This window comes from Sturnira hondurensis, unplaced genomic scaffold (assembly GCF_014824575.4).
Source record: "Sturnira hondurensis isolate 20B ecotype Veracruz unplaced genomic scaffold, ASM1482457v3 Scaffold0005563, whole genome shotgun sequence".
Classification (NCBI taxonomy): Eukaryota; Metazoa; Chordata; class Mammalia; order Chiroptera; family Phyllostomidae; genus Sturnira; species Sturnira hondurensis.
In genome coordinates this window covers 4397821-4412017 of record NW_028078194.1, presented here as the reverse complement: position 1 = coordinate 4412017, position 14197 = coordinate 4397821, and the positions used below count along the sequence as shown (strand labels likewise).

The window sequence follows — 14197 nt, the reverse complement described above, 5'->3', positions numbered from 1 at the left end:
TTTGCTAACACATTTCTAGAAAAAGACTACTGCCCTGGCTGGTGTAGTTCAGTGGACTGAGTGCTGGCCTGCAAACCGAAAGGTTGCCAGTTCAATTCCCAGTCAGGGTACATGCCTGGGTTGCGGGCCAGGTTCCCAGTAGGGAGTATGTGAGAGGCAACCAATCAATATTTCTCTCGTACATTGATATTTCTCCCCCCTTTCTCCTTCTCTCCTCCTCTTTCTAAACATAAATAAAATCTTTTTTAAAGTAAAAAGATTACTAACTATAATTTAGAGACTATTAAGAAATTAGCTTAGAATTCCCGAAGAGTTTCACATTTGAAACCAAATACTCTCAATCCTTATGGCCTCACCAGAAACTCAGGAATATATCAACTAAGTCCTAAGTTAAATTTTAAAAGATTCTGTTTATAAGCAAAGCAATATATTCTTCCTTTGCTTGTTTAAAAAGAAACAGTGCCCCCTTTAGGCAGAACTGTATCAGTGGTTCTCAGTATCAGGTGTGCAACCTGAGGAACTTTTTAAACATACACATGCACAAACTTCACCTTAGACTTCCTAGACCATAAGCATGTGTGTTTTGAATAAAAGCTATGTAGTAACAGCTAAACATTTTAATAAACATCTGTTGATTTACTGTCTATCATCCATTCCCCCTTCTTGGAACAGACCCCAAACATTTTGGAAAATTACTCTACCCCCACTCACATCTCTCTTCGGTCTGACAGAAGTGAACCTACATTCAGCTCCAAGAATAGATACTGATGAACTCAAGTCAAGTAGCAATTATCATTCTCTTACCCACAGGGAGTTCCACAGCAGCTAGTGGAGACACAGACACTTCCTTCCAATGACAGAGCAAGGATATGAGGTTTGGAACTGTGATGGGGCAGCCATTGCTACCAGAATGAGAGAGCCTACAGCTGCCAGGCCACCATGGAGTCTCAAGATGAGGCCAAACTGCATTAAGCAGAGTTGAAAGATGTGAGGAACTCTGGGGTCCTTTGTGACATCTTCGGAGCAGCTGGCTTCAGCCTCACATGAAATCTGCTTCATTCTTGGAATTTCTAGTCACACTGGATAATAATTTTCCTTTATTATTTAAGACAGTTTGAGTTGGTTTTTCTGACAGTTCTTGTCAATCTTATGTTAATAACTCTGATTAATACAAGTATCTTATTTAAAACATTTTTATTAAACATTCTGAGTTGCAGTGTGAGGTATGTTTTTCAGTGGAACTTCCCTAACCAGTGAAGTGAGTAACACTTTGTGAGTGCCTTCTATGAACCTTAGAAAGAAGGAAGAAAATAGTATCCAGTATTCTAAGTGCTGGAAAGGCCCACAAGAAATGACACTGCTTCTAATGGGGAGTCATATATACAGATAATCAATATGAGATCATTACTATCATGGAGAACTTCCGCCAAGATGGAGGCATAGGTGGAAACACTGTGCCTCCTCTCACAACTAAGTTTAAAGTCAACAAAGTTTCAGTAACAAAAATGCAGCCAAAACACAGAAAACTGAACTATACAGACGTTGGACAAAAACGAACCATTCACCCAGACCGGTAAGAGGGGTGGAGCAAGCAGCGGAGCAGGGTCAGGCAGGAAAGATCTCCTGACCCAGGCACACAGGCAGCCGTGGCCGGATCCCAGGTGTGGGGTAGCAACAGGCAGACCCAGTGAGGGCGCAAGGCGGCAAGCTGACCGTGGTCACACATTCGCACACAGATAAACCAGCGAAGGAGCAAGCAGTGAGACAGACCGAGCAGGCCCCAGCAGCAGGAAGCATCGGAAGGGACCGCCATTGCCCCTCTTGGACCCCACCCCCACATACAGCACCACAACCCAGTGACCTGGGTCACCCCACCCTGGTGAACACCTAGGGCTCTGCCCCTCATACATAACAGGTGCGAACAGACCAAAATATGGCTCAAGAAGAACTTAAAGCCCCAGAGCCAATAACTCCAAGTGTCCAAGAAATAGCCAACCTATCAGATGCACAGTTTAAAACGCTGGTGATCAGGATGCTCACAAAACTGGTCAATTTTAGTCACAAATTAGAGGAACACATCAAAGCTGAACTAATTGAAATGAAGGGAAATGCACAGGAAACCAATAGTGATGGAAAGGAAACGGGGACTCAAATCAAGGGAATGGACCAGAAGGAAGAAAAAAATGACCAAACAGAAAAATATAAAGTAACAAGAACTCAAAAAAATGAGAGGCTTAGGAACCTCTAGGGCATCTTTAAACGCTCCAACATCCAAATTATAGGGGTACCAGAAGGGGCAGAGAAAGAGCAAGTGGAAAACTTATTTGAACAAATAATAAAGGAGAACTTCCCCAATCTGGCAAAGGAAATAGACTTCCAAGAAATCCAGGAAGCTCAGAGAGTCCCAAACAAGTTGGACCCAAGAAGGAACACACCAAGGCACTTCATAATTACATTAGCCAAGATTAAAATGAAGGAGAGAATTCTAGAAGCAGCAAGAGATAAGGATTGCTCTTAAGCAGTCACCTATAAAGAAGTTCCCATCAGACTCTCAGTGGATTTCTCAAAAGAGGCCTTACAGGCAAGAAGGGGGCTGGAAAGAAGTATTCCAAGTCATGAAATCCAAAGACCTACAACCAAGATTGCTCTATCCAGCAAAGCTTTCATTTAGAATGGAAGGACAGATAAAGTGCTTCTCAGATAAGATCAAATTCAAGGAGTTCATCATCACCAAGCCTTTATTATATGAAATGTTAAAGGGACTTACTTATCTAAGAAAAAGAAGATAAAAAATATGAATAGTGAAAAGACAGCAAACTCACAGTTATTAACAACCACACCTAAAACAAAAGCAAACTAAGAGGACAGCTAGATCAGGAGCAGAACCATAGAAATGAAGAACACATGGAGGGTTAGCAACAGGGGAGTGGGAGGAAGAGAAGGGGGAAGAGAAGGTACAAAAAATAAGTAGCATAAATGGTAGGTAGAAAATAGGCAGGGGGGAGGGCAAGAATAGTAGGGGAAATAGAGAATCTAAAGAACTTGAGACACATGGACATGAACTAAAGGTGGGGAATGGTGGAAAAGGGGGTATTTAGGGTGGAGGGGAATGAAGGGGGGAATTAGAATAACTGTAATGGCATAATCAATAAAATATATTTTTTTAAAAAGAAAAAATAAAACATTTTTATTGAACATTCTAGAAAAAAGGCTACATTTAAAATTACTCACTTGAAGCAAGGGGAATACTTCTATGACATTTTTCTGAGCCCTAAAAATCCAACCAGAAGATGAAGTTGGAACTATCAAAACTAAGGTATACTGTCTAGCTAATTTCTCCCTGCTCTGATTCAAGAAATGAGGCTCTGATAATCTATAATCTTAATCTAGAATTTTCTAAACAGTAGTAGCACATAGCACCCAACTCATTAACCAATGTCACTACTGATACCACAGGCAAAGGAGGGAAAAAGAGGTAAGACTAAACATCAAAACCTATTAATTAGTTAAGGGCAGTTAAACAGAAATAGACCAAAGCTAACTCCAGATTTTCCAGGAAAGGAGGCAAGAAAATTGAGATTACAGTAGTTCCCCATTACCTGTGACTCTTCCTCTTCCAACACACCCTCAGGGGATGATCGAAACGTATAATACCAAACACTATATATACAATGTTTTTTTTTCCCATGTGTACAACACCTTTTCACTTAAAGAACGAACTTTAAGGCTTCTCTTTGGCAGATCTGAACTGCCAGGATCATCTACTCTTGTGCTTTGGGCCATTATTAAGTAAAATAAGCGTTACTCGAACATAAGCACTGTGATAACTGCTATAGACAGTCCATCTGATAACTGAGTGGGCTACTAAATGACTCCTGCGCAGGTGGCACAGACCTCGGGCGGATGCTGGCTAAACGGATGGTTCACATCCCAGAAGGGACAGAATGGGATGGCAGGAGATTTTACCACACAATTTAAAATTCGTAAATTGTTTCTTTCTAGAATTTTTCATTTAAGTTTTTCAGACTGCAGTGCCTGAAACCACAGAAAGAAGAATTGAGGATAAGTGGACTACTGTACCAATGTAAAAAAAAAACACAAAAAAAAACTAGATAGGTAGAAAAAAGAATCAGTTTAAGATATTATGAATTTTTATTTAGCTATTTTAGACATCAGTGTAACAACCAAGAAAAGTTAATTTACCCCTAAAATCAGTAAAAAATTTGCTTGCTTATGCTTCAAATTAATCTAGTGAAATGGCTACTTTTCACCAGAGTTTTTCATTATATTACATTACTGTGATTAAAAAGAGAGTTGTTGGCTTTGGGATATGAATTGTATCTTATACAAATACCCCAAAGCCTTCCAGGTCCAGGCAGGTAACATGAATGAGTATGGCAGACAAGATGACCGTGGCGGGCAGGGTGATCGTAAAGCATAAACACATGTTATCCAAAGGTGCTCAAATTCAAAACAGTATAAAACCAAATCAAACGTGTCTATAGGACCAAATTTATCTACTTATTACATCAGTTGTTTATTTGTAGTTACCTGCTCTTTTAATTTTTAAACTGCAATTATACTTTATTGTATTTTTTCCATTACCATTTATCCCCCTCCCCCAGCAGTCATCACATTATTGTCCATGCCCATGAGTCCTTTCTCTTCTTAGTCCCCTTCCATTTCCTAACCTCGACCCACCAGGCGTCTGTATCTATAAATATCTGCCCTTTTAGATTAAAGAATCCTACTGGTTCAGAACCATTCCACATCTTGTCAGTAACTAGCACAGAACAATTGAATTATGTATCATTTAATATACACTCCCAGGACAAAACTGATTGTCAGCATAGATGGAAAGTTCCAACCAATTATTGCTTTGTTCACAGTTATGTGTTTTGAGACACAAAGTCTTACTTTAGACAGAGCAAAATATCAAAGTAGCCTGCCCTAGAAAAACCTAAATCCCTCACACATCCATTTGCTAGCTACTCCACTTCTAGCAATATATAGGAAAGGGCAATATAGCTTTGACTTAGAATCAAAGTCTAGAATAATTCGAAATCCAGCTCTGAATTATCTGGTATTGTTGTAGATCATTATAAATTAAATGCTTTTCCAATTCTCAAATCACCTAAATTCTCCTTTTCCTTTTTAAAAGGTCAGTGCTACATTTTTACCTTTCCAGTTTTCAGGGGCCATTGCACCTCACGAGTGTTAAAGAACGGTCAGGGGCTTTGCCATAGCACCTGCCACTTCTTAGAAGTTCTAGGTTGTTTGGCATCAGGTTTGCAAATCATCTGATACAAGTAGCTTTTTAAAGTACTCCTCAGCCATTTCCTTCCCTATTCTATTTCTGCTCCCTACCACCCTTACAAGAGGCACTTGCTATAGTTAAGTGATCACCAATGATAAATTACAGAAAAACAGAAAGCTGAGCACTTTTCATGTATCCATGGGGGTTGAAGTAGTCTATAAATTTTGTTGATCTTCCGCTTTTGCTTATAGAACTAAAACAATATACTTTTGCTTTTTCTGTTAGCTTTTATGTTTTTGGCAAAGTAGCATCCTCATTATTTATGTTATTTACTTGTGTGTATAATTGGCTTAATTATTTATTCTGTTTGATAAATATGTAATTTTTGCTTTTCTGCAATCCACCTTTTAGGATTTTATGTAGTTAAAATGTATTCAATTAGCTGCAAGTATAAAACTGCTTTATGCAGCCCTCTCTAATGGAAAAAGATAAGAACGGGAGAAGCTGGTGGTAGCCAGGAACAAAAGAAATAAGCATTACATGCACAGCTTCTAAAGATGACAATCAGGCTGCACAACAAAATAAGAAATTGTACAAAACTTCACCAATAATACAAAAGACCATACATGAAGCATATAAGTAATCAAAAGCTGAAATGTCTTTAATCAGTCAGGAATATTGCAATTGTGCTAGCAGTGTAATAATAAATCAACTTTATACATGTAAAATAATTAAAGAATTATAATTCAAGTGAGAAATTTTAATAATTCTTACTAAGGAATGTATAGAGATATCCTATAAACCACATGCTCCTGCATTTGTAGTCTTCTCCACTATCAAAATGCCTTACCAGAGTGTTACATTTGTTACAATCAATGAACCTTACATCATTATGACCCAAAGTCCATAGTTTACATTAGGGTTCATTCTTGGTACTATTATACATTCTATGGATTTGGACAGGTGTAAATGACATATAGTCACCATTATAGTATCGTACAGAGAAGTTTCATTGCCCTAAGAATCCTCCGGGCTCCATCTATTCATGTCTCCCCCACTCCCGACCCCAACCCATGGCCTCCACTGATCTTTTCGTTTTCTCCATGTTTTACCCTTTCCAGGATATGACATAACTGGAATCATACCATAGGAAGCCTTTTCAGATTGGCTTCTTTCACTTATTAATATGTCATTTAAAATTCTTCCATTTATTTTCATAGCTTGATAGCTCATTGTGTTTCAGTGCTGAATAACATTCCACTATCTGAATGTGCCAGAGTTCATCCATTCACTTACTGAAGGACATCTTGGTTGTTTCCAAGTTTGGGCAATCAGGATTAAATAAAGCAGCTGTAACTCACATGTGTGAGCTTCTGTGCGGATTTAAGTTTTCAACTTCTCTGGTAAATAAAAAGGAGTGTAACTGCTAGATTCTATGGTAAGAATATGTTTAGTTTTATAAGAAATTGTTAAACTGTCTTCCAAAGTGGCTGTATCACTTTTTAAAAACATAATCTTTATTGTATTTTCCCCATCACCATTTAGTCCCCTTATACCCCCACCCCCATAGCAATCACACTTGTCCAGGTGCATGAGTCCTTTTTCCTTTTTGCTCAATCCCTCCACCTCCTAATCTCTCACCCCCCACCCCCACACTAGCTGTCATCTGCTCTCCATCTATGAGTCTGTCTCTGTTTTGCTTGTTACTTCGGTTTGTTCATTAGGTGCCACACAAGTGAAATCATGTGGTATTTTTGTCTTCCTCTGACTAGATTATTTTATTTAGCATAATATTCTCCAGGTCCATCCATACTGTTGCAAAGTGTAAAAATTTCCCTCTTTTTTTTACAGCCAAGTAGTATTCCATTGTGTAAATGTCTCATAGTTGTTTTGTCCACACCTCTATTGATGGACACTTGGGCTGCTTCCATAACTTGGTGATTGTAAATATGCTGTAATGAACATAGGGGTGCTTTGTTCTTTCTAATTAGTGTTTTGCATTCCTTTGGATAAATTCCCATAAGGGGAATCACTGGGTCAAAAGGACGATCCATTTTTAATTTTTTGAAGTATCTCCATCCTGCTTTCCACAGTGGCTGCACCAGTCTGCATTCCCACCAGCGGTGCAAAAGGGTCTCCCTTTCTCCATGTCCTCACTAGCACTTGTTTGTTGATTTATCGACGGTAGCCATTCTGACAGGTGTGAGAAGGTATCTCATTGTGGTTTTAATTTGCATTTCTCTGATGATTAGTGATGTTGAGCACATTTTCATATGTCTATTGGCCATCTGTAGGTCCTCTTTGGAAAAATGTCTATTCAGGTCTTTTGCCCATATTTCAATTGGGTTGCTTGTTTTTTGGTGTTGAGTTTTATAAGTACTTTATAAATTTTGGATATTAACCCCTTATCAGATGTATAATCAAAACAGCATGGTACTGTCATAAAAACCAGACACATAGATCAATGGAACAAAATAAAGAGCCCAGAAATAAACCCATACCTTTATAGTCAATTAATATTCAACAGGGGAAGCAAACACATACAATGGGCCCAAGATAGTCTATTTGATAAATGGTGTCAGGAAAATTAAAGATACATACAAACAAATGAAACTAGACCACCTTCTTACATCACAAACAGGAGTAAATTAAAAATGGATCAAATACTTAAAGGTTAGACCTGAAACCATAAAAATCCTGGATACTGCACATAGCAACATTTTATCTTACATATCTCCCTAGGCAAGAGAAACAAAAGAAAAAATAAACAAATTGGACTACATCAAACTAAATAGTTTTTGCACAGCAAAGGAAATCATCAACAAACTGAAAAGACAATCCACAGAGTGGGAAAACATATTCACTGCATCACTTTACATTCCCACCAGCAATGAAGGAGAATTCCCATTGTTCCACACCTTCACCAGCATTTGGTGGCACCAGTGTTTTGGACTATGGCCACTCAGGTAGGTATACTGTGGTATTTCACTATTAATTTGAAATTCCCTAATAATATATTATGAGAAACATCGATGTGCTATTCTTCAAGACAGGGGAAGACCCATCCCTAAAGTAATTCAGAGATCATCAGGGATTCTCTCCTTAGCCACGTCCAGTATACTAGTAAGCCCATCAAAGGCATTCTTCATTTCTATTACAGTGCTTTTAATCACCAGCATTTTAAAAAAATGTCTTAGATTTTCCAACTCTCTGCTTACATTATGCATCTGTTCTTGCATAATGCAATGTTGTTTACTTTATCCATTAAAGCCCTTAGTACATTAATCAGAGTTAACAAAAATCCTGGCCCAATAATTCCAATATCCCTGACATATCTGAATTTGGTCCGAATACTTATTCTCTCTTTCTAAATTTCCTTTTAGTCTGTCTTATAATTTCTTCTTGATAGCAGAACATGATGGTGCTGGGAGAAAGGAACTGCAGCAAACAGACAGGACTTTGGTAATGTGGCAGCAAGGCCCGCGGGAAAGGGAAGTACCTAGCCTCTGGCCCTTGACTGTGAATTTCACAAGTGCTTCTCATTCCCACCCCTTAGATGGAACAGGATGGGGTTGAATATTTGCCTTCCTCCAGTTTGGTTAGGCTCTGATAAAACTGCAATAGTTTAGGCACATAGTTTGTTCCCAGGTTAGGTCTTGTTGGGAAGCATAGAATGCTTTAAGAACAGAATACTCTGGTGTATTTCAGTGGTTCCTTTTACCTTTCCCCTGCTGGAGGCCCAAAAGAATTTTTTCTCTAATGTTCACTGGGAGCAGCTGGTAGGGCCCCATGAGGTAAAACTCAAAATTAAGTGTAGGCCCACCTTCCACCCGCTTCCTCCCCCATGGTTAGGGTTTTAACCTTGAGACTCATCCATACTGAGTCTCCAGCAATTTATCAAGTCCAGTTCAGGTTTTCCCACCCCAGCAGTGGTTCCTGCAGAAGTTTCTGCCCCATTAAGTTGTGATTCTCTGGATTTGCCTGTCTCTCCAATTTCGGGGGCAGTAGTTTGCCCTATGATCTCACTCTCGGACAAATCAAAGAAGGTCTGTTTATTTTTCAGTTTCCTAAGCTTTTTACTTGTCAGGATAGAGCAACCTCCAACTCTTTACATGCCAGAAGTCTGGATTCACTTTTTAATAATTAATTGAGCTGTGTATATTTATAACCTATGCTGCTACAAATTGTACATGTTCATATGTATATGTTATAGTTCAGTGAAAAATATTTTTTAAAAGCCCATGTACCACATCCTAGATCCATAGGAAGAATTTCAAGCCCCTAAAGACAATTTGCCACTGTCACTTTAGCCATAACCCTGAAAAAAACTGTGTTGCATAGCCATCGACAGATTTTAAAAAGGCAGACTAGAAAAGAATCAGACGTGTGCTCCTCTTGGGCTCTGAACAGTTGTAGTCACTGCCAGGACTCATGAGGAAAGGGCCTGCAGAGTGGCAGGTTGGAAAAGCTCTCTGGAGCAAAGTTAAAGTGCTCTGATGCCAAAGAAGAACAAGGTTATTTTTCTACTACACAGATTAAAAAGGGAATGGTATTCCCATTTCCCCTTCTATTGTGATGCAAATCTTTTCAGTCAGAAGTCTTATATTAGTTTCAAGTAGCTCTCAGAGTGTGTCCAGGTTACCTTTGAAGAGCTGAGGTACTGCTGGAGGGCAGAAACTTCTTTCTTCTTTTGTTTCACTCATAGATTTAGCAAAATGAAAAGGCAAGCTAACAAGATAATCTATATATTTCGTAAAATATGTATGATATAAATCAAGGATTCTGTGTGTGCATATGTGCTTTTTGGAGGGGAAGCAGAAGGAGGTGAGAGTGAAAGGATCTTGTAAATGCTTGTTTCCATAACCGTTGAGCAGCTGCATAGGAAGATGTTTGGTAGCGTCACGGACTGGCAACAATCAGGCTAGGAGGTTAACTAAGCAATCGATGCCACTGGCTGCAACCAAGGCCGTACTTTAATCTTCGTTGTGAAAGAGGTAACAGACTGAGTATTCACTACCAATGAAAATTCCCCTGATCTCCCTCGAAAATCCACTTTAATGTTTAGTTAAAAATTCTTGAAGTTGAATTGCGTCCTCACATCATACTTTATGGTAAATTCCTCTTGAAATAAACCAAAGGTAGAGCTAAAGGATACTTGACTTTCATATAACTGAGCTTGAAACGGCTCTTATTCTCATAAAACCAAGAGGGTTTCCTGTGTTCTGTATGAAAATAAGACAAACAACAACAAAAAAACCCAAGGATGCTCTACAACTTTAAAGGCTAAACTTGATTTCTTGATTTCCAAGAAAACCAAAGGATATTCTATGGCAGTTGTAGTTTCCACCAAATATCTACAACTTAAGGGACGATGGACCAGAGCTAACATTTCTAAACATTTCCTCCTAACAGGCAGATTTGAGAAGCATAGTTCCAAGATCCTCAAGTCTAGGTCCACCACGTCCCATAGCGTGGGTTCTCTGAGTTACAATTGATAAGGAAATTGCCTGAAGACCCCTACATTCACCAGATGTCAATGCAATTCAGAGTACAGAGTAAGCCTATTAAATTTAATGTTAACAGTTAAATATGCTTACAACTCCAGTCCTCAGTAAATCCCTTCTTGACAGTCTATGAGTAACACATGGACATAAGGACCGAGATCAATAAAAAACAGAAGGAAGATTGTACAAAGTCTAATATAAAAGTAAAGAATCAATTTGTCCTTGGATAAATAAGTATCTAAAACCTGGTGGAGTTTTCTTCTACATTACAGCACTTATCCTACCATATAATCAACTGTCTTTTTATAGTTTATTCTCCTGTGAGCTTCTCAAAGACAGGGTCACACTTTTATACTCTCATCACCTAAGAGAGTTCTCAGAGTATAGATGATGTACAAGTGGAACTGCGCTAAGTATCCCCATTAATCGTCATAATAACTGGATGAGGTAGGTAATATATTGCTGCTCTAATTTTATAGATAACGAAACTGGGAATCACTAAAAGTAAAAATTGTGCCAAGCCACATAGCAGTCTAACTCCAGAGTACATATCCTTAGTTGCTATACTATTTTATCTGGATAAATGAATGAGCATTTCGTCCAGCTTCTGTCTCAGTTTTAATAACTAATTTTATCGGAGTACTCAGATACTATCCACATTTGTGCCTTTTGGGTCAGGATGATGACTATATGAGCTTAAGAATAACCATAGAAGCATAAGATTTGGAGGCCATGCAGATAATTTTAGAAATTTAAGGGTCATTTCTGGACTTTGAAAGTCTAGTTACTGTTAACATTTCATTAGTTATTTCTAGATACAAGTATACTGAATTTTTAAAGTGTAAGTGATTATATCATAAGTTTAGGAGCTAAATTGGGTAATTTATAATATAGCAAGAGCAGAAAGATAAGGGTTCTTTTTAATAGAGAACTCAGAAAAGGGTGTGTGGTTAAATTAGCAAGTGTATTTTACAGATACGGGATCAATAAGTGGTTTACATTTGTTTAGCAAAATACACAATGCAAAGCAATTTATATTACAAGACTATGCCAATCTCACGTCTATGTGACCCCCAAATCAATAAAATAGTAAAATAGATTCTAAAACAAATTTATGAAAGTATTTAATCTTCCATTCTGTTTAAAACAACCATTAATTAATCTTTCAGTACATCCCATGGTATTACACAAACAGAAATCTCTCTGTTCCTGTAAAAGCAGGACTTTAGTAACCTGTAATAAGATATTTACTTTTCTTTAGCTCGGAGCCAATTAAGGACATAAAGCCAAGCTTACACTTACCTAATTCATCTTACATTTTTAATTTCTAAACATACACACATATATACACGTTATATAAAAAATTATTTACTGAACTGAGAGAGACATTAATGGAAATTCAATGAGACCAATTCAGTACTACTGGAAGTCTTCAAAACATAAACAAAATGTAAAGTAGCTGTAGAAAATCAATATACTTTTCTCCATATTAAAAAGATGTTTAAAAGGCAAAAAAGTAACCGACATTTAACTACTCACTGCTGACAATGATTATCTCTAATAGTCAATTGTTACGAATATAATAAAACCATGTATATAATGAATATTTTCTTTAACTTTTAAAAGTTTGCTTGCAGTGATTGAAATAAAAACTTTGGTCAGATTTTTTACATACCTTAAAAGTAGAAAGTCCATAAAGTCTTGTGGTATGAACAGTTTCTTGAGAAATATTTGTAATGTTAGTTATAAAGTCCTCAAGGTATTTGCAAGCTTGTTCCAGGTGTGTTGTGTTTATGATAATCTGTACTAGCTGGAGAATACAAAATATATCCGGTTACCTGTACAAAAGCTATTTGATTTTAAAAAACAGGATGATTACTTCTGGTAACTGTACTATTTATGCATAATTATAGCATTACAGGATATAACTGATTACCTGATTTCAAAAGCCTGCTACAAATACTTAAGAATGCTATCATCAGAAAATAAAATAACAAAGAATCTATTAATTTAAAATAATGTTTCAAAGTACTTTTTCCAATTGTATACATTTACCAAGTAAAAAAAGTGAATATTTTCATTCTTCATGTAAGGTCTGGAAATTATAAATCTACATATATGTTATAACACCTTAAACTACAACAGTTGCCCCTTATTTGCAGGGGATATGTTCCAACACCTGAGTGGATTCCTGAAACCATATATAGTACTGAACACTATACATACTCTGATTTTTCCTATACAGACATACCTGTGATAAAGTTTAATTTATAAATTAGGCACAAAAAGAGATTAACATCAGTAATAATAAAATAGAACAATTATAAGACAGAAAACTGTACTTGAACAACAATTAAAATAAATAAATTTAATTAAAAAATAAAATAAAATAGAACAATTAGAGCAACATACTGTAATAAAAGTTGTGTGAATGTGGTCATAATGTTTCGGGGATCCCTTGCCGAAGTCTTCTCACAGATTCAATATTTTCTGGCACGACACACCGCTGTCATTGGAACGTGTTTTCTGCTCATGTCTTCCATTCACAAATTTAGCCCCTTTTCCATCTTAACTTATCAAGCATTGTGGCCTTAACCTTTGCAGTTTGCGGTACAACAAAGCTAGCACAGATTTCTTTTTCCTTCTTCACAATTTCACAGACAGAAGATGGTTCTTAACAGCTTAGCCACCTCAGCATACATTTTTTTCTTTCCTCATTAATTCAAGCATTCTTACATTTTCACTTAAAGGAAGCCCGTTACAGCTTCTCTTTGGCATATCCAAATTGCCAGCATCACTACTCTTGTGCTCTGGATCCATCATTAGGTAAAATAAGGGTTATTTGAACACAAGCACTGTGATGCCATGACAGCTGTTTAGATAACTAAGCTGGCTACTAAGTAACTACTGGGGAGGATGCGCACACAGCAAGAATAAGCTGCACAAAGGGATGCTTCATGCTCTGGGTTGGACAGTATGAGATTTCACCACGCCACTCAAAATGGTATGTAATGTAAAACCTACAAATTGTTTATTTCTGAAATTTTCCATTTAATATTTTTAAACTGCAGTTGACCACAGGTGACTAACATGGTAAATAAAGGGAAACTACTGTATCTATTCCTCCTGTAAAACACTTTTCCTTCATGTTGCTTAAGTTTACATTGATGCTTTTATTTGGACAAGAAAGCTAGTTTTACAGGATGATATTCAGCAATAATTTATAACAATGTTCACATTGTGGAACATTTGGTTAGAAACCTACCTCTGTCAAACCTATGTGCGGTTTTCTAATAAGGTTCAGTAAACAGCTATTCAAAGTTCTGGTCAGCAGCAGATTTGTGGATTTTCTAAGCATATCATCTATTTCTGTTGAGCTGAAAAAAAAAGTTAATATTACTAAGCTTTCTACAAGGATACATGCACTTAGTTAGTC

The 14197-nt window shown here is 37.3% G+C and overlaps 1 protein-coding gene across 4 annotated transcripts in view; it reads right to left on the bottom strand.

Annotated features, from left to right (window-relative positions):
* EXOC6 (exocyst complex component 6) overlaps positions 1-14197 on the bottom strand; it is a 173590-nt gene that overhangs the window by 64423 nt on the left and 94970 nt on the right. For all 4 annotated transcript variants that reach the window (XM_037047367.1, XM_037047364.1, XM_037047365.1 and 1 more), the window contains 2 exons: positions 14027-14138; positions 12437-12571 (listed from right to left, as the gene is read on the bottom strand). In XM_037047367.1, coding sequence (XP_036903262.1) covers positions 12437-12571; positions 14027-14138 — 247 coding nt within the window. The remainder of the gene's footprint in view (positions 1-12436; positions 12572-14026; positions 14139-14197) is intronic.